Source organism: Macrotis lagotis, chromosome X (assembly GCF_037893015.1).
Source record: "Macrotis lagotis isolate mMagLag1 chromosome X, bilby.v1.9.chrom.fasta, whole genome shotgun sequence".
Lineage (NCBI taxonomy): Eukaryota > Metazoa > Chordata > Mammalia > Peramelemorphia > Peramelidae > Macrotis > Macrotis lagotis.
This window is the reverse complement of record NC_133666.1, coordinates 554270839-554298675: the sequence shown is the minus strand read 5'-3', so window position 1 is coordinate 554298675 and position 27837 is coordinate 554270839. Positions and strand designations below refer to the sequence as shown.

Genomic DNA, 27837 nt, shown 5'->3' with positions numbered 1-27837 from the left:
ATATATATAGATATTGTTTAAAAAAACCTGTTGTTTTTATATCATTTTTGTTCTCCAATAGAGCAGTTCCCTAACAGTCTAAACCAAGAGAGTTAATAGACTTCCCTTATAACATTCTAAAGGAGAAAAAGAAGCAGTTAAGCCATATAAACCAATCAAATCTAACAACATATGCAGTAGTTACACTTTCAATAGTCAATTTGAAAAAAAAAAACTCATATACTGATTGTTAGAAATCTTTATCAAGAAATAATGGTTGTGAGGGGGGCAGCAGTGAGAGTACTAGCCCTAGAGCCAGGAGAACCCTGTGTTCAAATCTGGTCTCAGACTCTTAATACTAATTTAGCTATGTGACCTTGGGCAGGTTACCTAACCCCATTGCCTTGCAAAAAACAACAACAAAAAATATGGTTATGGTTTGAAATGCAGATTAAGATAAAAAATAGAAAAGAGATATTCACAGATAGGATATTAATATAAAAACACAATAAATTAAAGATAACTTCAGTTTAACAATGAGGAAGAAAAATATTAGAAATTGAAAGAACAAACTAAAGTAAAGCACTGTTTGGTTGCATGTGAAATGTTATTTTAATCTTAGGAAACTGAAAAATATGAAGGAAAAACTTTTGATGGACTGGTATCAAAGAATGAAATGTACAGGATTCTTAACTGGATTAAAATTTTAGTTAGAACATTCCCTCAAAAACTACAATATTTGTATTGCATCAAGAGAATCCTGTTAAGAGCCTACATGACCAAGCCCAGGATAGTCCTAACTTTTAAAATTTGGATACTGAAAGGGAAATCAATGTTTTCTATATGGAGACTGAATTTTAAGAACGGTAGCACCTCACACTGGCTTGCTGTGAGAGAGAAGGTAGTTACTTTGTGTAGCATTTAAAATTCCTGAACCAATAAATAATAAAAGTTAAATTTTATTGTGAACTTAAGGTGTCAAATTTTATTGAGAGCTTAACATTTCAAGTTTCTGTCTTAAGGGAGCTGGGAAACAATATTTTAGTGCTTATATAGCATTTTAGATTTGCCTAAAGCTTTCCAATCATTTATTAGTTCTCATAACACTCCAGTGAGAAAAATTGGGATTATCAAATTTATTTTATAGACAAAGAAGATAAACAGCAGAGGTAAACTGGTTTGCCCTAAGTCACAAGTGACTAGTGATAGAGGTAGAACTACAATGCACTAAAACTTAATTTCTATTTAGGGCTAAGGATCCTTTAAAAAAAAGTTCTTTCTTAAGCAGGTAGCTAACTATGGTCAAAACGTCATCTAAAGCAATTGCAGTTTTCCAGAGAGTTGGGTGATTATGAATTTATTCTGACTTTCTTTTTCATTGCTGGATGTTTTTTTTTAATCTAGAAGAATCATCAAATACATTTTTTCATTTATAGTGTGTCAATTACTTCTTGGGTTTTTTTTTTCAGTTTTCTGCAAGGCAGTGGGGTTAAGTGACTTGCCCAAGGTCACACAGCTAGGTAATTATTAAGAACTTGGGTCCTCCTGACTCCAGGGCAGGTGCTCTTTCCACTGCGCCACCTGGCTGTCCCCAGAGGCAATTCTTTCATCTTGTACCTTTATTAGTTTATACCACCTAGTTGCCCCATGTCAATCACTTTTTCTGTCAATTACTTCTAATGATAATATACATTTATATAGCATTGCTGATCAAAGGAAAAAAGAAATAATACTACTTGGTAAGGAACAGTTCATGCAGGGAAAATTTTATGACACCTCTTATTTATCTGTTTTGGTGGGGGATAGTCTGGCAATGGTCTCAGGAATTTCAGTGAATAATATTTCTGCCAATGAGACTTTTTTTTTGCTAAGCTGTGATATGAAAAACTAATTTTTTAATGTAATGTTTAGAGAACCTTTATCAGAAACAGGCAAAGTGGGTTCAAGGCTGCTCTCTGACAATTACTGGCTTATGTGACCTTAGGTAGGTTACTGAACCTCTCTGAGGCATTTCACGAAGACCATAAAAACAGCCACTGGTGTCACACATGTGAAATGTTTTATAAACTTTAAAGCACTATTTTAAGTATTAGCTATTATTGTTATTGTACTGTTGTATTGTTATTGTACTGTTATTGTACTGTGGAGTTTCCCCACTAGGGACTCAGCACAGATGAAATCACATGAATGACATAAAAAAAAACTCATGTTTGTCCTTCATTTTTGAAGAAGACCATGACAACAGGGAGGTCATGCCATGACAAGCACATGAGTAAGGGGGTGCTGAGTAAGGTCAGCAGCCTCACTTTCTCCTCCAGAGCCATTTGGGTCCAGTGGCCAGATATGAATCAGATGACTGGAGATGGCCCTGGATGGAAGGCAGTTAGAGGTAAGTGACTTGCCCAAGGTCACACGGCTAAAAAGAGTCAAATGTCTGAGACTGAATTTGAACTCATGTCCTCCTGACTCCAAGACCAATGTTCTATTATCCACTGTGCCACCTAGCAGCCCATCTAATAGACATATTCTACATTTAAAAGAAACTCATCAAAATTTTTATGGTACTAATTATGAGGTTATATATAATTATGAGATTAATTAATTCGTCAATTTGCTCCAAATGAGCCAAACCTTTCCCTTTGATAGACTAGAAAATTTTGATTTGTCCGTGGCTCTACAGTCTCATTTTCAAATTTTATATTTTATCAAAATATTATAAATTCATATCTATCAGATTTACCCTTGACTCATAATTCCCACAGTCATTATCCTAGTCTAGACCAGCATCATCCCATGTTGGAATTTCTACAATATCCTTTTAATTTTTCTTCCTGACATCAGTCTTTTCTTACCCAACTTCTTCATGATTAACACCACCAGGAAAATATTAATACCACTTTCATTTCCCAACTTTTGAGGCTACAATGACTCTATTGCCCACTAAACAAAGTCTAAACTTCTGTTGCTGGCTTTCAAAGCTCTCCATTATCCGATGGTCAGTCTCTACTTAGTTGACATTTCCCATTTTTTCCCAATACAAATTATCTGTTTAATACCCCCCACACTCAAACCTTGGATCTCATGCATTTTTCTTGCTTTTTTACCCAGACTGGAATGCCCTGAATTTTCTTCATCTACAATCAGGGAATTCCAAAATACAGCCCACTGTCTGCAGGCCAGGCAGTGTGATTTTATGTGGAGGCCCACCTGTGGGTTTTATTTTTCACTAGTGAAAAAATAAAATAATAATTTGCATGGGATGTGTATTATATTTTTTAATTCCATCAATAATAAACAATCTTGTTGATGTCAATTTTCTTTGGTCCTTTGGAACATATTGCATGGAATTTTCAATCAATCTATGGGATGCATTCTGTCTACACAATGCAGACTAGTCCATATGTGCCTACATTTATACTGTTGTGCTGTTGCTCTGTTTTGTGTTTGCTTTTGCTTCATGCCTCTGCCTGTGTATTGATGACATGCATCCCCCCCCCCACTTTCTAAGAAGTTAAAATGCTGTTCATATCACTTGCTAAACCTAACCAAGGTAAGACTTCTAATTAACTATCATAATAGTGCACTGTATTTTTTTATTCTGGGTGCAGCCTTCGAATAAATATTTTATTTTAATGCGGCCCCAACATAATCTAAGGTTAGACAGCCCTGAATTGATCTCATCTCCATGGTCCTGCTCAAATCTACTATTTTACCTAATTACTCAAGTCCAAAATGGATTCAGATTTTTTCTGAAATCTTCTAACAATAGTTTGCTGGTGGGTCTGCCTGGCTCAAGTCTCTTACTTCTTCAATACATCCTCTATTCAACCACTGAAGTGTTTTTCCTAAAGTGTGGGTCTGATCATGCAACTTACCTCCCCTGACCCCCACTCCTCAATAAACTTATCGGCTTTTTACTATATCTAAAAGCAAATAGGAAATATTCAATATAGCATTTAAAGTTCTCATTGCCTAGCCCCAAAGCCCAATGTTTCCTTTTAAAAAAAATTTAGATTTATTATTTTATTTTTAATGTATGAAATTAAACAAGCATTTACATAAAAAAACAATAAAAAGATTATTGAATATGAAACTGCAAATCTATTATGTACATCTTCCTATTCCTTTAAAAGAAATGATAAATTTATCATATAAATTTCTTTTCCCCCTTTTCTTCGCTCTTTTGCCCTAGAGATGAGTACCATTAGAAACAAATATTTACATGTTTGTATATATGTATATATGTATTATGTTAAATCATTCTATACATACTTTGATTTATAACTTCTTTCTCTGGATGCAGATGGTATCTTCACATATATGTCCTTTGTAATTTGGATATTTGTAATAGTCAAAAATGACTTAGTTGCTCAAAGTTGTTCTTAATATAATATTGCCTTTACTATATACAATGTTCTCTTGGTTCTGCTCATTTCATTCTTCCTTATTTCACACAGATCTTGTCTAGGATTTTTTCCAACAAGCTTATTATTTCCTTTATAGCTCAGTACTATTCCATCATGATAAAAAATCCCAACTTTTTTAGTCAGTCCTGAAATGACCGGCATACCTAATTTCTGGTTCTATGCCACCACAAAGAAAGTAGCTATAAATATTTTAGAACATTTTTCTATTCTTCTTTCCCTAATCATGTTTAATAGACCAAATAGTGATATTGCTGAATTCAATCATATGTGCAGTTTTAACAAGTCTTTGGATATCATTATAGGTTGCTTTCCAAAATAGTTGGATCAGTTCACAGTTCTCTAAGAGAAAAGGTGTTCCAATTTTTTCCACATCCCACCATTTTGTTGTTTTCCCCTTCAAACATTTTAGCCAATCTGATAGGTATAAAATAGAATGGTTATTGCTTGATCAAAGAGTATGCAGAGTTTGGGTGCTCTTTGAACAAAGTGCCAAATTGCTCTCCAAAAGAGTGGCTTACATTTCCACCTTCAGAGTCTCAAATTTCTCATATTCTCTCCAACATTTATCATTTTCCTTTTTTTTGGTCAAATTAACCAATCTGATAACTATGTTTTAATTTGCATTTCTCTAATCTAGGGATTTAGAGCTCTTCTTATATGCCTAAAGATATTTTTGATTTCTTCATCTGAAAACTGCCTGTTCATATTTTTTGGTCACTTATCAACTGGAGGTTGGCTGGTGTCCTTATGAATTTGACCCATTTATCCATATATATTTGACAAATAAGGCCTTTATCAGAGAGAAACTTACTGTAAAGATTGTTTCCCAGCATTCTGCTTTCCTTCTAATCTTGACTGCAGTGTTTTTGTTTGCATAAAAGTTTTGTAACTTAATATAATCAAAATTAACTATTTTATATTTTGTGATATTCTCGAGCTCTTTTATGGTCATGTGTTCTTCCCTTCTCCATAGATCTCAGAGGTTCCTTGTTCTTCTAATTTGCTTATGGTTCCCCCAATTTGTCTAAATCATGCACTGATTGACTTCCGGCCAAGATAGAGGAGAGAAGACAGGCACAGTTCTAAAGTCTCCTGATTTGCCCTATCTATCATATGAAACAAACCTCTTAACAGAAAACATACCCACAAAACCCACAAAGAAAAGCCTAGAGAAAGAATATCTACCTCAGGATTTGTCTCCTGCAGCAGCATTGGGCGAATTCGGGAGGGTGAGTCTGGGCACTGGGGGTGAATTAGTCCCACCAGATCAGCCAGATTAGCAACTGAATTGGAGCCAGGGAGTCTGAAGGCCCAAGAGCTGGACCTGCTGGATCAGAGGTGGGGCTAGATGGCGGGAGCTTGAGTCAACTAGGGAGCAGAGGAGAGACCCGTCTGGAGCTTGCCAACAGGGCTCGGGGGAGAGTTCTGGTGCAGGAGAGCTGTGGACACCATCCCTGGGCTCCTCTGGTCTGAGGAACTCTGAGTCTATGCCTCCATTATGGCTGAGGCCTCTTCCCAGAACAAACAATAGCACACTACTTCTGCCTCAGGCACAGGTGTGTGAGCAGAAGAACCAGCCCAGCTGACAATAGGGAGAGGAATGACCTCAGGCCAGGGCAAAGCCCACCACTGATTGAAGGCAAAAGGATTCAAAAGCTCCAAAGGCCTCAATCAAGGTCACAGACACTCCAGAGAAAGCAACCAGCACCTCCTACTGGCCAGCCAGAGAAATTGCACTCAGTGAGTAAAGCCTCTAGTGATCCCAAGCCCCTGTGAACCAGGGCCTCCCCAACTCAGGGTCTTAACAAAATGAAGACGGGTCAGTGGAAAGGTGGATCCATAGAAAAATTCTTGGAAGGGAAAGACCCTAACTCAGAGAGACCTAGAACCTCTGAGGAGAGTAAGATCTGGTCTTCAGCACAGAAAGACTTCCTTGAAGAAATAAGAAGGAGTTTAAAAATCAACTAGAAAATTTGGGAGAGACAATACCTTGCAACAAGAAAACAAATCCTTAGAAAATACAATTGAACAAATATAAAATGAGACTAAATCTCTCAGATCCTCAATTGGGCAAATGCAAAAAGAAAATAATTCTCCCAAAACCTCAATTGGTCAAATGGAAAGCTCTTTCAAAAGTAGAATTAACCAACTGGAAAAGGAGTTACAAAAGGTTAATTTAGAAAACTCCTCTCTAAAAAAAAGAATGGAGTCTGCAGAAACTAATGACTCCGTGAGACAGCAATAGCCAGTTAAACAAAAACAAGAAATAGAAAAAAATAGAAGAAAATGTAAAATACCTCATCAGGAAAACCACTGACCTTGAGAATAGGTCATGGAGGGGCAACCTGAGAATTATTGGACTTCCTGAAAACATTGAAGAGAAAAAAAAAATCCTGGACTTAATATAAGATCTAGTGATGGAAAACTGCCCTGATATCATGGAACCAGGGGGCAAAGTACTTATTGAAAAAATACATTGATCCCCTACAGAAAAAAGATGCTAAAATGAAAACAACAAGGAAGGTTGTGGCCAAATTCCAGAACTATCAGATAAAAGAAAATTCTGCAAGCAGCCAGAAAGAAACAATTTCAATATCAAGGAGACACAATAAGGAATATGCAGGACCTAGCTACATCAACATTAAGGGATTGATATATTTGGAAGAGCAAGGGAGCTTGGAATGCAGCCAAGAATCCACTATCCCACAAAGCTGAGCCTTCTCTTCCAGGGAAGAAGATGGACATTTAAATGATGCACTGATTTTAACCTTAACTTTGTTCATGATATATCAAGCTAAACCTAGTTAATGTCCTATTGTTTTCCACTTTTCCCAGAAGTTTTTGTGAAATAGTGAGTATTTATCCCAAAGGCTGGGGTTTTTGGTTTTATCAAACACTCCTTTATTATAGTCACTGACTACAGTGTCTTGTTTAACGAATCTATTCCACTCATCTATCATTCTATTTCTTAGTAAGTACTAGATAAGTTTTGATCATTACTGTTTTATAATATAGGTTGTGATTTGGTATTGCTAGGCTACCTTCCTTTGTATTTTTTCTTCAGTAATTCCCTTTACATTCCTGACCTTTTGCTTTTTTCAGATCAATTCTGTTATTTGTTCCTAGCTCTATCAAATAATTTTTTGGTAGTTTTATAGGCATGGAATTGAATAAGTGAATTAATTTAGGAAAAATTGTATTTTTTTTTATATTGGCTCAGACTACCCATGAACAAGTGATCTTTCCCAATTGTTTAGCTCCAACTTTATGTGAAAAGTGGTGGGTGGGTGGGGAAAAAAGCCACATAGCCCAGGGACCACCAGGACCAGCTTGAAGAGACAGTGGGAGAACTCTGCTGTACCAAAGTGTGGAAGTACCAGCCTCAAAACAGCCCTGCACTCAGAACCTGCAGCAGGATTTGGGGAAGCCAGGCAGCACCTCCAAAGCACAGCCCACAGAGGGTAAGGGGTGGGGGAGATTGCAGAAATCTTTCTGCTCTCCCTGGGGCAGAACTCAGCTGTTTGCCCACACTCAGATTCAAATTGCAGTTTGGCCTTCCTTACTAAGATAGTAGGGACCCACCTCCCAGCTCCTGGGTTGAGGGGAGTGCCTGTGGTCATCTACATATCAAAGTACTGGCAGAAGAAGATAAGACCTTGAAGGAATAAAGGTCCCAGAGGGGTGTCTCCAACCCCCCCACCAAAGCCTTGGAAGTGCAGTAATTTAGTCTTAGGCTGAGGAAATGAACTAACAAAAGAAAAAGAAGAATCTGACCACAGAAAAATAGTTTGATTCCATGGAAAATTCAGAAGATGAAAAACGAAGTTTTTGTATCCTAAGCCTCTAAGAGAAATAGAAAGTGGGCTCAGGCTATGGATGAGCTCAAAAAAGACTTTGAAAAGCAATTAAGGGAGGTGGAAAAAAAATTGGGAGGAGAAATGAGGGCAATGCAGAAAAATCATGAAAACCAACAGCTTGGTGAAAGAAATACCAAAAAATACTGAGGAAAATAATGTTAAAAACCAGTTTAGATCTGCATCCAGATAAGGAGCTGTGGAGTTTGAACAAAGTACAAGGACTATTCCCTTTAATTCGGAAAAAAAAAAAACCCAGATGTCTTATTGTTTAATCTGGTTACCTCTGAGAATTCTGTTCTCTTTAAGGATATGATTTCTCTCTCATCACACCCAATTTGGATCAAGATACAACATGGAAACAAAGTAAAGACTGACGGAGTGCTATCTGTGGGGTGGGGGTGGGGGGAGGGAAGCAAGATTGGGGGAAAATTGTAAAACTCAAATAATATGTTTAATAAAAATTAACCCCCACCCAAAAAAAAAGCCAGTTTAGGCCTAATGGAAAAAGCAAAGCAAAAGGCAAATGAGGAGAATAATGCCTTAAAAAGCTGAACTGGTCAGTTGGAAAAAGATATAAAGCTCTCTGAAGAAAATAACTCCTTCAAATTTAGAATGGAACTAAAGGAAGCTGATGACTTTTCAAGAAATCAGAAAGAAATAAAACTCCCAAAAAAATAAAAAATTAGAAGAAAATGTGAACTATCTCATTGGAAAAAAAAAAAAACCAACCTTGGAAACAGATCTAGAAGAAGTAATTTAAAATTAATTGGGTTCCCTGAAAGTCACAACCAAGAGGAGTCTAGACTTCATTTTCAAGAAATAATACAGCAAAATTGCCCTGAGATCCTAGAAGCAGTATAAAATTAATTATTCTTTAAATGTTGGTACAATTCATGTATAAATCTATCTGGTTCTGGGGATTTTTTTTTTTTTTAGGTTTTTGCAAGGCAAATGGGGTTAAGTGGCTTGCCCAAGGCCACACAGCTAGGTAATTATTAAGTGCCTGAGACTGGATTTGAACCCAGGTACTCCTGACTCCAAGGCCAGTGCTTTATCCATTGCCACCTAGCCGCCCAATGGAGATTTTTTCTTAGGGAGTTCATTGATGGCTATTTCCTCATCTGTTAATCTGGGTAATTTATATTTTCATAAATAAATATTGATTTAGTTCAGGTTGTCCATTTTTTTGGCATATAATTAAGTAAAAATATTTCTTAATGATAGCTTTAATTTATTATGTGATCTACCTGAATGCTATAATTTATTATTATGTGACTTTCCTCATTTTTGATACTGGATATTTGGTTTTATTCTTTCTTTTTTTTTTAAATCAAATTAACCAAAGGCTTTTCTATCTTTTTTTTTTCATAAAACTAGATACTAGATTTATTTATTAGCTCAACAGGGCTGTGTGTGTGTGGTTTTTTTTTTTAACTTTCAATCTTATTAATTTTATCTTTGATTTTCAAGATTTCCAATTTGGTGCTCAATTGGGGATTTTTAATTTGTTCATTTTCAAGGTTTTTTTTTTTTTTTTCTAATTGCATGTCCAATTCATTGATCTGCTGTTGTCTTTTTTTTCCCCCTATTTTGTTGATGTGAGAATTTAGATAAAATTTCCCCTAAGTACTGCTTTGGCTGCATAAATTTTGAGAAGTCTCTTCGCTGTCATTTTCTTTAATGAGATTACTGAGCTGTTTACCTGGTGCTGCACTGATGTTGCCCTGAGACCCATGGGGGATCCTTGTGTCTGGTACTGCACTGAAGTAGGATGGATTTATTTTTTGATCCACTTATTCTTAGAATTATTTAGTTTTCAATTAATTTTTAATCTATCTTTTCACAACCTTTTGTTTAAAGCAATTTTTATTGCATTATGATACAAAAAGAAAACATTTAATATTTCTGCCTTTCTATATTTGATTGTGAGGTTTTTATATCTGAATACATGGTCAGTTTTTGTGTAGCTGCCAATTCATGTGAAATAATTTACTCCTTTCTAAGTTTCCCTTCACCTAGTGTACTCTTCTTTCTCATTTCTTATTTTTATGTCATTTTCTCAAATTCACCTTATACCCATACCCTCTATGTGTATTCCTTCAACCTATATTATTAGTGATATAATTTTTAAGAATTATAAATATTATCTTCAAATTGAATGTCTTATGTTTTCTTTTTTCCTTACCCTACTTATGCTTCCCTTGGGTCTTGATAGTAGAGATCAGAATTATTTTTTGTTTAATACTAGTCTTCTTATGAAATCTTGAAATTGAAATACTTCATTGAATGATGATCTTCCCCCTCAATGTATTATGCTTAATTTGACTGGTAAGTGACTTCTGGTTGTAATCCTAGCTCCTTTGCCTTCCAGAATATCATGTTCCATGACCTCCAATTCTTTTAACGTTGCAGCTGCTAAATCTTATGTAATCCAGATTATGGTTCCCCAGTATTTGAACTGTTTCCTTCTGGCTACTTGCAGTACATTTTCCTTGACATGACAATTCAGAATTTTGGCTATAATTTTTCTTCGAGTTTTTATTTTGGGAGCTATTTCTTTAGGAGATCAGTGGATTCTTTCAATGCCCATTTTGCCCTCTAGTTCCAGTATAACAGGGCAGGTTTTTCTTGACAATTTCTTGAAAGATACTGTCTGGATCCTCCATTTATCAGAGATAATTGCTTCAATATTTATTCCCACAGTTACTACTGCAAGCTGAATATACCTTCATCCTATTCTCCCACCCCATTTGCTCTATTCTCTCTTTCCTTTTATCCTGTTCCTCCTCAAGTGTATTATATCTAACTACCCTTTCCCATGCTCCTCACTCTATTCTATCAACTACACTCCCCTCCCCTCCCCCTGTCCCCTTTCTCCCTTCCCTTTCCCCTCCTATTTTCCACCAGTATAAGACAGAATTCTATATCCAACTGAGTGTGTATGCTATTTCTTCTCTGAGCCACTACTGATGAGAGTATAGACACCCTCATTCCCCCTCAACTTCTCCCATTCCAATCCACTGCAAAAGTTTTTCCTTGCATCTTTTATGATATAACTTATCCCATTTTACCTCTCCTTTCCCTTTCTCCCAGTAGATTTCTTTCATGCTCATTAACTCCATCTTTTTACTATATTATAGCATCAAATTCAACTCCCTACTGTGCCTTGTCATTATATGCTCCTTCTAACTGTCCAAATAAATGAGAAGGTTCATATGAGTATTTATCAGTATCATCTTCCCATACAGGAATACAAATAGTTCAACATCATTAAGTCCCTCATAATTTGCCCTGCCCATCCATTCTCTCTTTGCTTCATCTGAGTCCTGTACTTGAAATCAGATCAAATTTTCTGTTTAGATTTCCTCAGGAAAGTTGCCATAAGAGCCCATAATGTAGAAGGTGCTAAATCTTGTGTTATTCTGACTGTAGCCCAATGATATTTGAATTGTTTCTTTCTGACTGCTTGTAATATTTTCTCCTTGACATGAAGATTTTTGAAATTTGGTTATAATATTCCTAGCAGTTTTCATTTCAGGATCTCTTTTCAGGAGGTAAGCGGATGGTGCTTTCAAGTTCTATTTTATCCTCTGCTTCCAGGATATCAGGGCAATTTTCCAAGAGAATTTCTTGAAAAATGAAGCCATTTTTGGTCATGACTTTCAGGTAGTCCAGTAATTTTAAAATTATCTCTTCTGAACCTGTTTTCCAGGTCAGTTGTTTTTCCAGTAAAATATTATACATTTTCCTCTAGCTTTTCATTCTTTTGGTTTCTTTTATTGTTTCTTGATTTCTCACAAATTAGCTTAGCTCCATTCTACATTTTGAGAAATTACTTTCTTCAGAGAGTTTTTTGTTTGTTTGTTTTTGCAAGGCAATGGGGTTAAGTGCTTTGCCCAAGATCAAAAAGATAATTATTAAGTGGCTGAGGTTGAATTTGAACTCAGGTCCTCCTCTTCTTCCTGACCCAAGGGCCAGTGCTCTATCCATTGTGTAAACTAGCTGCCCCCTTCAGAGAGCTTTTCCATCTACTTTTCCATCTGGCCAATTCTGCCTTTTAAGGCATTCTTCTCCTCACTGGCCTATTAGAATGCTTTTTCCTTTTGACTCAAACTGGTTTTGAAGATGTTATTTTCTTCAGTGTAATTCCTTCACCAAACTGCTCACTTGGTTTTCATGATTTTCCCACATTGCTCTTATTTCTCTTCGTTGATTTTCAAAAAAAAATTTTGAGCTCATCTATAGCCTGAGACCAATTCATATTTTTTTCTCGGGTTTTTAGATTCAGAAACTTTGACCTTATTGTCTTCTGAGTATATACTTTGATCCTCCATAAGACCAAAATAATTGTCTATGGTAGGATTCTTTCGTTGTTTGCTCATTTTCCCAGCCTATGACTGTTTGTTAAGGTGGGGTTCTACTTTCAGGGTGGAGGGAAGATTGTCACAATTTTTTGAGGGTTTTTGCAGTTGTTTTCAGGAACATCCCAAGGGACCTCAGTTCCTCCAAGGTCTTATGAGAGGCTCTGACCGCTCTCCTGTTCTCTGCTCTGGTCTGTGGATAACCACAAGCACTCCCCTCTGTCCTGGAACTCTAAGGGGGATTCCTGCTCTGTTATGGCAATAAAGCTCCTTTTCCTGAGATTGAGGTCCCAGACTGGGACCTGGATCTGAGTATGGGCAAAGCAACAGAATCCTCCTCAGAGAACAAAGAGACTTCTGCAATCTCCTCCTAACCTCTTACTGTTCATGGGCTGAGTGTTCTGGAAGCAGTTATTAGGTGGCTCCCAAGGTCTGTTCCTAGTTCCCAGGGCCAGGTCTGCACTAAGGCCTGCACTGGACTGGGCTTTGTTCTTATACTGGTGTGGCAGAGATTTACTGCTGACCTTTCCAGTTGTCCTTGGCATTCCCTGGGCTGAGAGACCTGGAAACCACCACAGCTTCTACTAACCAGGCTTCCCCAGGGGCCCAGGTTCCCTGCAGGTTATACCTGGATTGTTGGCTCTATTGGTCCAGGCTGCACTATGGTCCCAATTTAACCCTGTATAACAAAACTTTCCTGCAGATTTTCCAAATTGTCTTAGGCTGGAAAATTGTTTCACTCAGTGTAGTTTCTGCCACTCTGGAATTTGGCTAGAGTCATTATTTAAAGTTATTTGGAATGGTCTGGGGGAGAGCTTGTGGGAATTCCAGCCTTTACTATACCATCTTGTTTCCATCTCCAAATCCTGGTTTTTTTTTTTTAGGTTTTGGGGGGGTTTTTTGCAAGGCAAATGGGGTTAACTGGTTTGCCCAAGGCCACACAGCTAGGTAATTATTTTTTTATTTTAGTATTTATTTATTCTCTTTTTGTACAAATAATGTTTTTTATACATTAATAAAATATTCTTAAGAGTAAACAGAATACCCCCTCCCCCCACAAAATATAGACTTGCTTGAGTGATAAAGTAAAGGGGAGAGAAAAAAATTAAAGTTAAAAAATAATAGTAATAATTGTAGGCATGGCCAGGTGGTGCAATGGATGGAGCCCTGGCCCTGGAGCCAGGAGCACCCGAGCCCATATCTGGCCCCATACACACAACAATCACCCAGCTGTGTGACGTGCAAGCCACCCCAACCCCACTGCCCTGCAAAAACCAAAAAAAAAAAAAAAAAAAAAAAAAAAAGACCCAAAATAAAATAAAATAGTAATAATAGTAGGGGTGGCTGGGTGGCAGACAGAGCATTGGCCCTTGAGCCAGGAGCACCCGGGTCCAAATCTGGCCTCAGACACCCAATGATCACCTTGCTATGTGGCTCCAGGCAGGCCACCCAGCCCCATTTGCCCTGTACCTACCTCCAAATAGTAATAATAAAAAATGTGCTTCAGTCTTTGTTCCAACACCAACAACTCTGTCGTGGGTGGATCCCGTTCTTTATGGTAAGTCCATTGCAAAAGTTATTTCCATATTTTTCACCACTGCCATTGCTGATCACAGCTCCCTCCTTTCATATTTCTCCACTATCATGTACTATATTTTCTCTCTCCTTTGACTCTGGTGTGGTGCAGCAGACAGATCCCTGGTCCTGGGGCCAAGAGGCCTCGAGGCCCCCTACTACCCCTTAGGTCCAACAGCTAGGTAATTATTAAGTGTCTGAGACTGGATTTGAACCCAGGTACTCCAGACTCCAGGGCTGGTGCTTTATCCACTGTGCCACCTTTTTTAAAAAATGTATTTATTCATTTCTTCCATATGCACATGTATATTTTTAAGTTGCCAAATATCCTTCCCCCCCCACCCCCAACCCACGTCCCTTCAGCAGCGAGTGGTCAGGTTAGCATAGTCCATACATATTTTTGATCAACGTGTTTACAGGTTAGTCATTTTTGGTATGAGGAATAAGTATCAAGGGAAAGAGATACATAAGAGATAATTTTTATACAGTGTTCATCAGATTCTGAAGGGCTTTTGTTTTGTTTTGGTTTGTTTTTCTTCCTCTGGATGGGGATAATATTGTCCATGGATAGTTTAATACAGTTGTCCTAGATTTCTGAACTGCTGAGAGGAGCTGCTTCCATCAAAGTTGCTCATCTCACAATGTTGTTGTTATTATGTACCTTGTTTCTTGGTTCTGCTCCCTTTGTTCAGCATCAGATCCTGTAAGTCATTCCATGCTTCTCTATAGTTGGATCATTTATGGTTTCTTATAGAACAATAATATTTCATAGTATTCAAGTACCATAACTTGTTTAGCCATTCCCCAACTGATGGGAATCCCCTCAATTTCTAATTCTTTGCCACTACCAAAAGAGCTGTTATGAATATTTTGGAATATGTGGGACTTATCCCATTTTTTATGATTTCTACTGGATATAATCATAGAATTGGAATTGTGGTCAAAGGGAATAAAATATTTTTATTGCTTTTTGGGCAGAAAGTCTGTTTTCTTTAATGGATTTTTGTATCTCCTTTTGCATTTGGCCAGTTCTACTTTTTAAGCACTTGTTTTCTTTTTTTCAGGTTTTTGATTTTTTTTCATCATTCCCTCAATTATTTTCCCAATTTTTCTTCTAGTACTCTTATATGTTTTTAGGCTCTTTTATGAGTTCTTTCTGGGCTTGAGAATAGTTCCCAGTTTTCTTTGGGTTTTTGCCTAGGGGTTTTTTGACGCTGTTGTCCTCTTCTGAATTTGTGTTTTGATCTTCCCTGTCACCATAATTACTTTCTATGGTTGAATTCTTTTTTATTGTTGTTTTTGTTCATCTTTTTGGACTTTTTCCCTTTGTTTTACATTTGAGCTGTGGTTCTTGTTGTGGAAGCCATAGAGGTGATTGGTGGCTGACCTGGTGTTGAGCCAGGGTCCTAGTGCTGGTGTCTGGTGTTTGCTGAGTTTGGTGGGGGTGTTTTCTGTATCTCTGGGGATACCCTGGTCTAGTCACTGTAAACTGCTGTTTGCACATGGGACCCTGGGATGATTCTGAGAGCTAAATCCCTAATTTGCTGCCTAAATCTCTGAATTTGCTGAGGCACATGTATAGCCATTTGTCTGTACTATTGCACTGGAGTTCAGGATCTACCACTGGTTTTCTAAGCTGGGGCTTGCTGCTGACTTGCTGTGATGTTTCCTGACCAGACTTGTGCTTCCATTTTTCTTGAAAGAGACAAACTTTTCCTGCCAATCTTCAAGTTTTTTGGATTCAAAGATTCTTTCATCTCATCTTTTTGTTGGTTTTGTTGTACTAGGATTTGTTTTGGGGTGCTATTTTATGGTTATATGGAAATGTATGGGAAGGTTATGGTGATTTACAGTTTTTCCCTGCATCTTACATCCTAGAAGCCCTATAAAATCACTTGAAAATGATTTTAATGATATTTTTAATATTCAAGATAGGTATTCATTTGGAATTTGTTGTGGTATTTTGTATAAGATGTCGATCTGAAGCTAATTAATACTAAACTTCTTTGTAGTTTTTCCAGTAATTTTTTTACAAGTGGGAATTCCTTCTTAGGTAATTTATGTTTTGAGGATTTATCACATGCTAAGTTATTTAATTCAATTATTCTAAATGTTCAGTGTCCAGTGTAATCTACTAACTTGGTGTAATAATTTCTAACCCACACAAAATAGTTTTAATGATTATTGTTTTATAATGTAGTTTAAAATAAAGAAGGGCATGGAGAAGGAAATGCCAAAATATCATATCTTTGCCAAAAAAATCTCAAATGCCAATCTCAAAGAAACTTCTGAAATGACTCATCAACAACACCAAAACAAAAAGGAAGTGCTATTTTCTCTGCCAAGTCCAAGAGAGAAATAACCAATGGCGACCTCATGAGTGAGGTGAAGAGGGCTTATGCAAAAGATATAGTGGGGAAATATTAAGAAAACTTAGAAAATGATTAGATCTAAGGAGAAAGAGAGAGAGAGAGAGAGAGGGATGAATCAAGGATGACTTCAGGGTTTTGAACCTGGCTGAAGAGAAGGATGATAATGCCATCATTTGAAAATGAGTCCATGGAGTCAGGAGTACCTGAGTTCAAATCCTGTCTCAGACACTTAATAATTACCTAGCTGTGTGGCCTTGGCAAGCCACTTAACCCCCTTGTCTTGCAAAAACTAAAAAAAAAAAATGAGTTCAAAGGAAAATGTAGGCTTAGAGGATGTGTTTCACTTTGGACATCAGGAGTTTTAAAGATAGCCATGACACATACAAGTGATGTCTAGCAAGTAATTCGTGATAAAAGAACTGAATTCAGGGGAGAGATTAGCAATGTATATTTAAAGATCTGGGAGATATTTTCATAGAGATGGTTCTTGTACCCACAGGAACTAATGAGTTCTAACCATTCCATTACAACTTCTTCAGCAGATTACCCCCTCCAAAATGCCCAGTATCTCTTCCTAATCTTTAATCTCTCCCAAACTAAAAGATTTCTTTTTGCTTTCTATAAATGCATCCTTGTCTTTCTCATCATTAAAAATTTACCTTAGTCTATGACGTCTGCTAGTTTTAATTCTTTATCTCTCCTTTCTGTTCAAAGGTAAACGTCTTGAAAAGGTAAACTTCTTGAGAATGCTGTCTACACTAGCTACCTCTAATTCGTCATGTCTTTTTTTTAAATACTTGGTAATCTGACTTTCAACCTCAGCATTTAACTGTAACTATTCTGGCAAAGTCACCAATGATCTTTTAATTGCCAAATCTAGTTGTCTTTTCTTAATTCTTATCCTTTTTGATAAATCTGGATTTAGCATAGTACCTGTCCCTTAATAACTGATGGGTTCTCTTTTACACCTTTCATGATGCCAACAATCCATGTCATTTAGATATGCTATCCCCTCTAATTTTTGTTGTTTTTACTTTGTTTTTGAAATAAATACTACTTTGTTCTGATTCTTCTCCAATATCCTTAGTCTTCTTTACTGGATTTTCAACCAGGGTATTTTCACTGATTGGGAATACACTGCAAGATTAGATTCAAGGTCCTCTTTACTTCTTCTTTTATACCAATTCATTTGGTGATATTATCAGCTCCCATGGGTTAACTATTATCTTTATCTCACCTGCACCAGAAACTTTTCCTGGTTCTTATTTTTAATGCCCTGTATATATGTGTGTTTGTGTGTGTGTGTGTGTGTGTGTGTGTGTGTGTGTGTGTGTGTGTGTGTATAAATGGTAGAATAGTTGAGGAAAAAACAATTGGTGGGGGTTGGAGTCATTTGCAGTGAGTCTAGATGTGTTCCAATTCCTCATTTGGAATTCTGGAGAAGGCTGATGAGAGGAACAAAATATAACTTTCTGATCTTCAGGTAATTGGGGCAGGTTGTATTTATTATTTATTTTCAAAGACATTCAATCTGTACATATTAGAGAATTGTAGCTTCATTTACATTCTTCATTTTTCTGTTCTAACATTTATGTAGAAATGGTTTTCTTATATAGTGTTTGTGAAAGTTCCAAATTAAATAAAAAAGAAGATTGAGAATGTCTGTAGGAATCAGGGATGGAATGGATAATCAGAAACTGAAAATGAGAGAAAGAGAAGAGATTGAAGGGTCAAGATCCTTGAGAGAATTAAGATCATCAAGGGCACATGTAAAGAGGTTACCCTTGGTAAGGAATCAGAGGTGACAAAGGTGACAATTATTAATAGAGGGTTTAAAGTGTAGAATGGGAGAAGAGAGAAGTCAAGAAGGATGGTCTATTTTTTCCAAGAAATTTTGAAGTGAGGTCTGGTATAGAAGATTTGAGAAGGAAAAGAATGGATAAACTAACTGAAGTTTGGGAAATCAATTAAGAAAGCATTAAAAAGGGCTATTTTTGTCTTTAGATTTATGATAAAGCAAAAGGTCTAAGAGTTATATCTAGTAGTTGCAACTTCTTTTTATATTTTAGCTTCATTTAAAGTGTAAGTAAAAATAAAAAGTCTAATAGTATAAGGTTTAGAGAATACTTATGTTATCTTATTTGATTCCCACAACAACAAAGTGAGGGAGTTGCAGTTATTATCCTCATTTTATAGGTGAGGAAACAGAGGCTAAGACAAGGTGAATGATTTACTTAGGATTACACAGCTAAAAATGTTAGAGGCAGGACTGGAATTCAACTCTTTCCACACAGAAAAGAGACATTAGGTTAGTGTTTTGTGTATGTTTTATGGAGGTGAATAGAACAGATAAAGAAAGCTTACAGAGGAATATCACTTCAGTGATTGCTACAGCATCAAACTGGGCAGGAGAAAGAACAGGCTGAAGGTAATCGTAATTCTATTGGCCTTTTTTAAAACCAGAATTTGTCAATCTTTACAGGACCACAACTGAGGTCACTCAGTCTCTTTCATTCTCTTTCCCAGTGGCATAGTTTGTTATTCAGTTCTTCAACCTCTCCTCTACCCCCATTTCAACTCCTCACAAAGATGATCATACGGTTGGTCTTGCCTTTACCCACAGCATCTCCATGTTTAACAATGGTTTTCTATCTCTCCCTCTCCTCTGATAAGAAATCCTATACTCTATAGATACAGTGACCTCTAAGTTCTCAGTCCCAAGGCACTGTCCTGGGCACTCCTGCTGCCAGTCCACACTTGAGCTTCTGTTGTGTTTCTTCTCCCAGTAGATGGTAAAGCTCTGGAGAGCAAGGACTGTCCTGGGCCTTGTTTTCTAGACCCAGTGCTTAGCACAGTGCTCAAGCAGGGAGTGGATACTTAGTTAATGCTAACTGCTTGAAGGATTCCTTTCTGATGATCTCTCACTTATCATGCATATATCTTTTTATGTTGTCTCCTACATTGGACTCAGAGTTTCTTGAGAGCAAGGGATGTCTTATGCCTTGTTTTATAAACCAGTGCTTCCATAGCACAGTGCCCAGTATATTGTAAGCACTTAATAAATGCTGAGTAGTTGACTGCCAGAAAGTGGGGAGGTGGAAGCCTCCCATTCCCTCCTGTTCTTTACTGTCTTTCCCTCAGAACTCCATTCTTTTCATTGCGTCTCACATTAATCTTTCTTCACATCGCCTCTATCACTATATCCTTTGTTCTACTTCTCCTTTACCCTACTTCTCCTAAGAAAACAGAAGCAATATGTGGACCAAAAAGGAGCAGCAATCTGATCCTACTGACACCTTAGCAATATTGATTTGTTTTCATACACATCTATTTTCACTGAGATCATCTTCATTTGTCTCGATTATGATAGCGGTCTCTTTTTATTTTATATTATCCTTCACATGATAAAATAACTTTTCAGAAACACTTACCTCAGTAGTAGTTCCAATGTCAGCAGATGGACTGCATGTGCTGGTATCTGGTGGAACTGTACCAACACTACTTCTAATTGGAGAGCTTGGAACAGGCCCTGTCACAGATTCTGGATAGCCTGAAGATTGATTTAGAATGCCTTTCTTCTGAATCTTATCCCAGACCTTATTCATAATGTCTGTTAGTTCATATAAGAGCTGAACCTGAAAAAAACAATCAAAAAGGGCAATTCTTTTCAACTGGCTTTTAGAATACTGTAAATGTAGGCTAGGGCAAAATATAGAATTTGAGATATAACTGGAAATTAGATAACTACAGGATTCCCTCTTGATGAGGGCATGATTGTAAAAAAGTCATTCTTTGTACCTCATTTTCCCCACCTGGGAAACAGAAGAAAACTAACTATTCCAGACATATCCTGTGTGAAATATCAAGGACAAAGGAAATAATATGTGCAAAGTGCTTTCAGAGTCCTACAAGATAGTTCTTTTATTAACTCAATGTGGGAAGGAAGATAAGTTTGTCCACTAGTGAAATGTGATCCCATACCAACACTAAATCCCCAAAGAATTTTAGCAGTTTTCAATAAAATCTATGATCATCTAAGTAGAGTTTCTGAATATTTAATACAATTTGCTAATTCAAGAAACAGGTGCTGGGCATCTATGAAAGATTTTAAGTTTATTAATTGAGGGACAACCTGTATCTTTATGAAGCTTACAAGCTAGTAGCAATATATATATATAGCACACATACAAACTTCATAGAAAATACATCAGTGTAAATCAATGCACAATGAAGTTAGTGAACTTTTAAATATGAGACAGTAGCTTCATTTTTATATACAAAGAAATTATATAGTAGAAACTCATAAACAAAAGTTTCAAAAAAAGAAGTCAGATGCTTCTCAGGACATATTTATTTATTGAAATGTTAAATAATATTATTTCCAAGTGATTAAAAAAATTCAAACTCTGACAAATCAATCTGAGATTTGATCACTTTTAAAAAGAAAAACTTAAAGGAAAAAAACAGTTTATGAATAAAAAAATCCAACAGTATAGCTAAAGCTGTTCTATAAGATACTGAAAGAACATACACTATCCAGTTTATGAGTCTCCTGGGATATGTCATTCCAATATTCACAGAACATACTGTTTAACTTGCACATTGTTTGACTAAGTTCTAAGATATTTACACAAGGTTTCGTAAATAAGCATTAATCATGGAATTTGTATGACAACATATTGCCATATACTGTATAAAACAAGCCCAAGGAAAAATGCAAACACAGTATATAAGCAGATCCACAGCTGGATACCATACTCTGCTTGCTATTATAAAAAACGAAATTCTCATATTTATAAGAAGTTTCAGCCCCAGGATACATCCAGACGATGAAGCTGGCTTCTTATGTGGGCAGAACAGATGCATAAAAACACTGTTGTCAATTCACATTTGATATAAAACAGTACTAGGATGTCTATTTTTTTCTTTACTTTTTGTGTAATGGAGTCCCCAAATCTCATGCTATACTTCTTTCCTAATAGGCTAGCATATAGAGAATTTATAAAATATCATTTTTTGTTAAAATTAATTTATTTTATATATTCTTATGTAATTTTTCTTCACAAACATTTTCACTAACTGAAAACTATATATTTTTTAAAAAAACTCTACATCTTCTTGTAAAATATGAAATAATGAAAAAGAAAATATTAGATCAAAGAACCAAAAAGTCCCCATGGCAAAATTTACAAAAATGGTTCAATTTTCAATGGCCCATGCTTCTGATGCCTCTTTACAATTTTTAGCTGCCAATAAAATGTTTCAGAATAAATGTTATTAACTGATAAATTTTATTAACTCATTATATTATAAAACTAATATTAATAATTCATTATTTAGTAAGGATATATCTAAATAATCTCTAAATATTTTATAGTTAAAAAAGTTGTAAGACAGAAATTGAAACCATAGGACCACAGAATCTGTGAGGTAAAAGGAATCTCAGAGACGACCTAGTTCAATTCACACCTGAATAATATTCTCTTCTAAACTATGTACCTAACAAGTGGTCATCCATTTTTTACTTGAAGACCTCTAATGACAGGGAGTGCATCACCTTATGAGGAAGACCATTTCCCCTTTGTATAATGATAATTGTCAAAATTTATTTCCAAAATCTGCCTCTTTTCATCTTTCATTTATTGCACCTAGTTCAGTCTTCTGGATCCCATTAAGTATTTTATCTACTTTATCACACTTCTGACTCATATTAAACTTCGTGAATTCCTCAGACATTTTTCAGATTAACTATTACCTAATCAAACTTTCCTCTATCTTATTCTTCTGTTGTTGATTTTTGGAACCCATACGTAATATTTTGTACTTATGCCTATTAAATTAAGTAAAAAATGAAATATTTGATCTGAACTCTTTCAAGAATGAGACAACTTGTTAGATATCCTTCCCCTAATTTTGTATCACCACTGTTTGACCAATGCTGAAAATGAATCACTACTAATAAGTCTTTGGGTTTGATAAATTAATCATTTGTAAATTTACCTAACTATAATTGTTTTCTGATTGATATGACTCTATTTTGTCTATAACAATACCATGAAAGAATATTTTTAATAATCCAGAACACCGGAAGTCAGTCCATCAGCTCATTAACATGAACAACAAAAAAGGAAATTAAGTTTAATTTGCTATAAACTTGCCTTTTAATGGAGTCAAACTTTGTGAATACTGACTCCTTTTCTAGAACATCTACAGGGGTAAAGAAGGATCCAGAGAAAAATAGAATTTACAGTTGGGAGGTCTCCAGAGATATTATATGCCTTGTTGAGGAGAGCCAGAATTCAAAGTCAATTCTTTCAAACTCCAAATAATGAGAGTGCTCTTTCAATCACACTCTACTATACTTCCCTATGCCAAAACATGTTACTAACTTAAATTGTATCAGTGGAGAAAGTTCTTATACCAATGAAATTATGGATCATTAAAGATCTAAAGAATAGAAACTTAGGGAAAAGAACAGGGATGAATATATAGATTTTTAAAAATGTAGGAAATTGGACATCCTTAAAACCATAAGGAATTTATCCCATTCCCCTAATATATGTTCTCGCTATAATATTCCTAACAGGTGGTTATCCAGTTTCTGCTTGAAAATCATCTACATGGAGACAATAGCAGAATCTATGGAAAATGAAAAATTTTCAAAGAAATGAATATAGAAAACAAAGAGTTGATGGATAAGTACTGAGAAGATGAGACAGAAAAAGTGGAAGAAAATCAGGAATATGCAATGTATGTCATGGAAGCTAAGGAAAGACAGTTGTTTCAAGAAGGAGTTAGTGGACATCAGTATCAACTGCTACAAAAAAGTCAAGATATATTTGAGTTGGAATATATATATATATATATATTTATGTGCACATATATACATATATATGTGTAAAATTTTTTTAAATTGTCAAATGTAACCTTCAAAATGTATTTTTAGTAGAGTGCATGGGATATATAAATATTTACATTGTTCCCTACTATGTGCCTTTTTGGAGTATACTGAGTTCCTAGAAGACATGACTAACTACCCTGTTACTGAGGTAGGGCTTGGGAAAATTCAGAAACTCATTTTAGGGGAATTGGTAAAGGTTTTTAGTCCAATGACAGCATCTCTTATGGGTCCAAAAAATCATTATATATTTCCACTGTGAAGAATATATGAATGGCTAAAGTATCTCCAAGAATGAGCCAGTGATTTAGATATGCTGGATGGTAGCTAGGATCAAATGCCATTGGCTAACCTGGTAATATCCTGTAGTGATTTCAGATTCTAAACAGGCTAATTTATGATGAACAAAAACTAATTTAAACAAACTAATTTAAATAATTTATGAAAAAAGAAAAATTAAAAAAATTTTAAGATCATATCCTTGCTGATTTTTTCTCTCAAAAAAAAAAAGAATAAAACAACTAAGGCATATAAATGACCAAAAGAGATCCTTCAGCAAATAAGTATTCCAAGGGCATAAACAAACTGTTCTTAAAAGAATTGCGTACTATTAATACATGAAAGAATGCTCCAAATCATTATTTTAAAAAAGTAGGATAAACAACCCCAACATTTCACAATACAACTTAAAAATTAGTAAAGATGACAATACATGGCAAGAGTGAATGTTAGAGGGGTTGTGGAAAGATAGGCACACTACTACAGTGTTGGTAGAATAATGAATCAGTACAATCATTTTGGAAAGCAATGTGAAATTATTCAAATAAAGTGAGTAAAATATCCATACTTTTCCCCAGAGATTCCACTACAAAGTTTACACACTAGGGATTAATTGATAAAAAGAAAGACCCCATATACAATACAAAGTATTTATAGCACAACTTTTTATGATGAATTGGAAACAAAACAGATGCTCACCAATAGGAGAATTTGTGACATGAATGTAAGGGAATATGACTGTGCTAAAAGAGATTATTCATGTTATGAATACAGAAAAAAATGGAGTGGCCTACATGAAGCAAGACAGAATGAATTAAATGGAGTCAAATAAACACAGTCAATGCATACAATAATATAAACAGAATTAGAATAAGGAGTAAATAAAAAAATGAACATTGTAAAATTTTAAAGAGCAACCTGATTTGAAAGAAAGGGATATGATGAGCAAAACCAAGGGAACATTGTATATAGAAACTAAGTAATGACTAAGTAATTTTGATTATTATATATACTCAAGTGAACTATAAAGGACATATAAAGGAAGATGCTATCTGCATCCAGAGAAAGAACTGATTGTTTTTTTAGATTTTGCTAGGCAGTGGGGTTAAGTGGCTTGCCCAAGGTCACACAGTTAGTTGTCTAAGTGTCTGGGGCTGGATTTGAACACAGGTACTCCTGACTCCAGGGCCGGTGCTCCATCCACTGCACCACCTAGTCGCATTCAGATGTTTGTTTAAAATTATATAATACACACACACAAACAAATAAATATACACATTTGTGTCTTATGGTAGCCATCTGTAAGATGGGATGGGGAAGAGAGAAAAAAGTTAAATAATACTTTTATTGTATATTTGAAAGGGATATCAAATTGTTCATAATAGACTTGCAGTTTCATGTACAATGATATTTTTTGCTATTCTACTACATTATGGAAATGCTTGCTCTATTTCTTAAGTTCAAAATAAAATAAATATTTTTTTAAAGGGATATGAGAAGATACTTTCACCTTACCCCTTTGGAGAGACATACTTTTAGACCATTTTCAATGTATGGATTAGTTAAAATGATTTCTTTCTTTTTTTTTTTATTGATATGGCATGTAATATATCAGATTTAAGGAACTGCAAGGAGGTGGGGACATTTTTGTTGGATCATAGAATGAACCAACAGGAATAAAAGGACCAGAAAGATGGGAAGAAGTCAGTTGAAGATATAAAAAACAATCCATTAGAATGTGTCATTCATTGCCTATCTTACCCATAACCTCCATTACCGAATTTATTATAAAACAGCCACTTCAGCAACTTTCCTGTCATATATGCTCCATTCATATGAGGTCTAAGAAAACTATATTCTAGCAAAGATCACTGTATAAAATCATAACTCAAAAATGTTGGCCTTTTAAGTTTGTAGTAGTTAATACTTTACTGCTTTTAATTTAAGACATTTAAGTGTGAGAAGACATTTAAGAAATTTTTTTCAGAAGGCAAAAAATTGGCAAGGGACAGAGGTATTTTGTAACTCAATCTCTCTAATTTAAAGGTCAACTATATAAAATCCTGAGCCCTCAAAATCTCAAGAGTAAAAACTATCTCAGGAAGTTTTATAGAAAACTCATTATCTAAGTTAAAAAATGACATTAAATTTACTTTGAAGGAATTCTTTAGTTAAAATCAAACCGTACCACTTAGTTCCAAGGGAGACAAAATACGAATAAATAATTTCAATGTCACATTACAAAAGGTAGGTAGGGAGGTATAGATGGGGTAAGTGTTTTTAAATGTGTGAAATGTCACTGGCTTTTTCCATAATGGCTGTAGTGCATTATTATGCTAGTGGCAACTCTGGCAACTGAACTCTTTAAAAATTCTGGGTTACATTCCTGCAAATAATTTGATAATTAAAAAAAGGACAAAGATAAGTGTGAGGTGCCTTTTTGTTTGCTACATTGGCACTACTTCTAAACTTTGTAGGAAATGTATAATTGTTACTAGTTTCAGTAACTTCTGCTCAGTATTAGAAAATAAATCAATGATTAAAAGTAAGCACGGCTCTGCTGACAATTAACAAATCTATTCTTTTTTTTCTCAAGAAAAAGGAACAAAGAATATCCTGGTTAGTTATACAGGCAGGAGGCGTTCAAGAAATTACGGATATTAAAAGGTTTTAAAAATGATTTGTTAGAATGGATCTTGAAAACAACCACATACAAACAGAATTAATATGTTTTAATTAAGAGATTTAACTCAGTCATTTTTACTACATAATAAGATGTCATTCAGCAAACATCAGATGATTTTAAGGCTGTCATCCTTTCAATAGTTATAGACAAAATACAGTCTACCATGCTACAGAATCAGTTTTTGGCTTTTTTTTTTTTTTGTGGCTCCCCCACTGTGAGTTTATAACTATCAGATGCTGCTTATATAATTTTATTTTCCATCTTCAGTACAGAACATATGGCAAAAAAAAAACTGGAAATCTGATGTATATGACTTAAGCTTGAGTAAGAGTGAAAAGAAAATGTTCTCAATAAAACAGGTAAACCTTCCATTGAGCAAAAATAATTCCTGCTGCTTAGTCTAATTCACACAGAATTTTAAATTATAATAAAATCTAAAATCTCATGAATTTAGAAAGAAAAAAAATTCCTGAAATTATAGTCTTTCTATCAAGGAACTCTGAAAATTCAGAATTAAAACTACTGCATCACTAAAACCAAATATTCAAGAAATTTTATTCACGAATGTTGAAAGGTGAAGGGGAAAGGGGAAAACCTACCAAAACTTTAAAAGGTAACAAAACTGAAAAATATGCATAATTAATAATAAATAGGCAAATGTAAATGTAAAACAGTTATCATATTTTTATATGTCAAATAATGCAAAGATCTAAATCATTTTACCTAAAATGATATTTTTAGATCTTTAGTTACTCTCATAGATAGAATAGCTTTGTGGTACTAAAAAATGCTTGTTAAGTATAAGTTGTTCATAAAAAAAGTAAAAGTATTTTTAATATTAAAAATTTAAGTTTTTTTCTTTAAAGAGAAATGTGGATGCCTATTTACTAATGAAAGCAACACAAGAGAGAAATGCTTTAAAAAAATGTTATGTACCTGATTTATAATTTAAAATCAGCAAAGAGACTAACAGAATAAACAGTCACCAGTACAAAATGTTTATCTGTTATACATTTAAGTAATTTAAAAAGTTTCAGTAAGGTAAGGAAACTCATGGAATTCTGGGAGCCAATATCCTAATGTGGATAAAAATTTAGAATATAGGTGATTTAAGGAAAAGAATCTCTAATTGTGCTTTTTAAAACAATGAAGCCAATACTACACTTTCCAAATAATTTAACTATAATATAATCTCATCAAGAATATAAAATAATTTGCTCTATACTTAGTCCTTAAAGGATTTGCACACAATTCATCAATATTAGCTGTCACATGAAAAGTTTTAATGTTAAAATTGTATAAGTTCCATGATCATGGTGACCAGTCATGACCCTGTTTAGGGAAGGAAAAATTCTGTCTTGCTAGATGGGAATTCAGGTTTCACCTTAAAAGTTCAGTGAAAT

The 27837-nt window shown here is 35.1% G+C and overlaps 1 protein-coding gene across 11 annotated transcripts in view; it reads right to left on the bottom strand.

The window, feature by feature from the left end:
* The window catches only part of VPS13B (vacuolar protein sorting 13 homolog B), a 1326809-nt gene that overhangs the window by 470528 nt on the left and 828444 nt on the right, over positions 1-27837 (bottom strand). For all 11 annotated transcript variants that reach the window (XM_074200569.1, XM_074200570.1, XM_074200573.1 and 8 more), the window contains one exon: positions 20003-20206. In XM_074200569.1, the coding sequence (XP_074056670.1) occupies positions 20003-20206 (204 nt within the window). The remainder of the gene's footprint in view (positions 1-20002; positions 20207-27837) is intronic.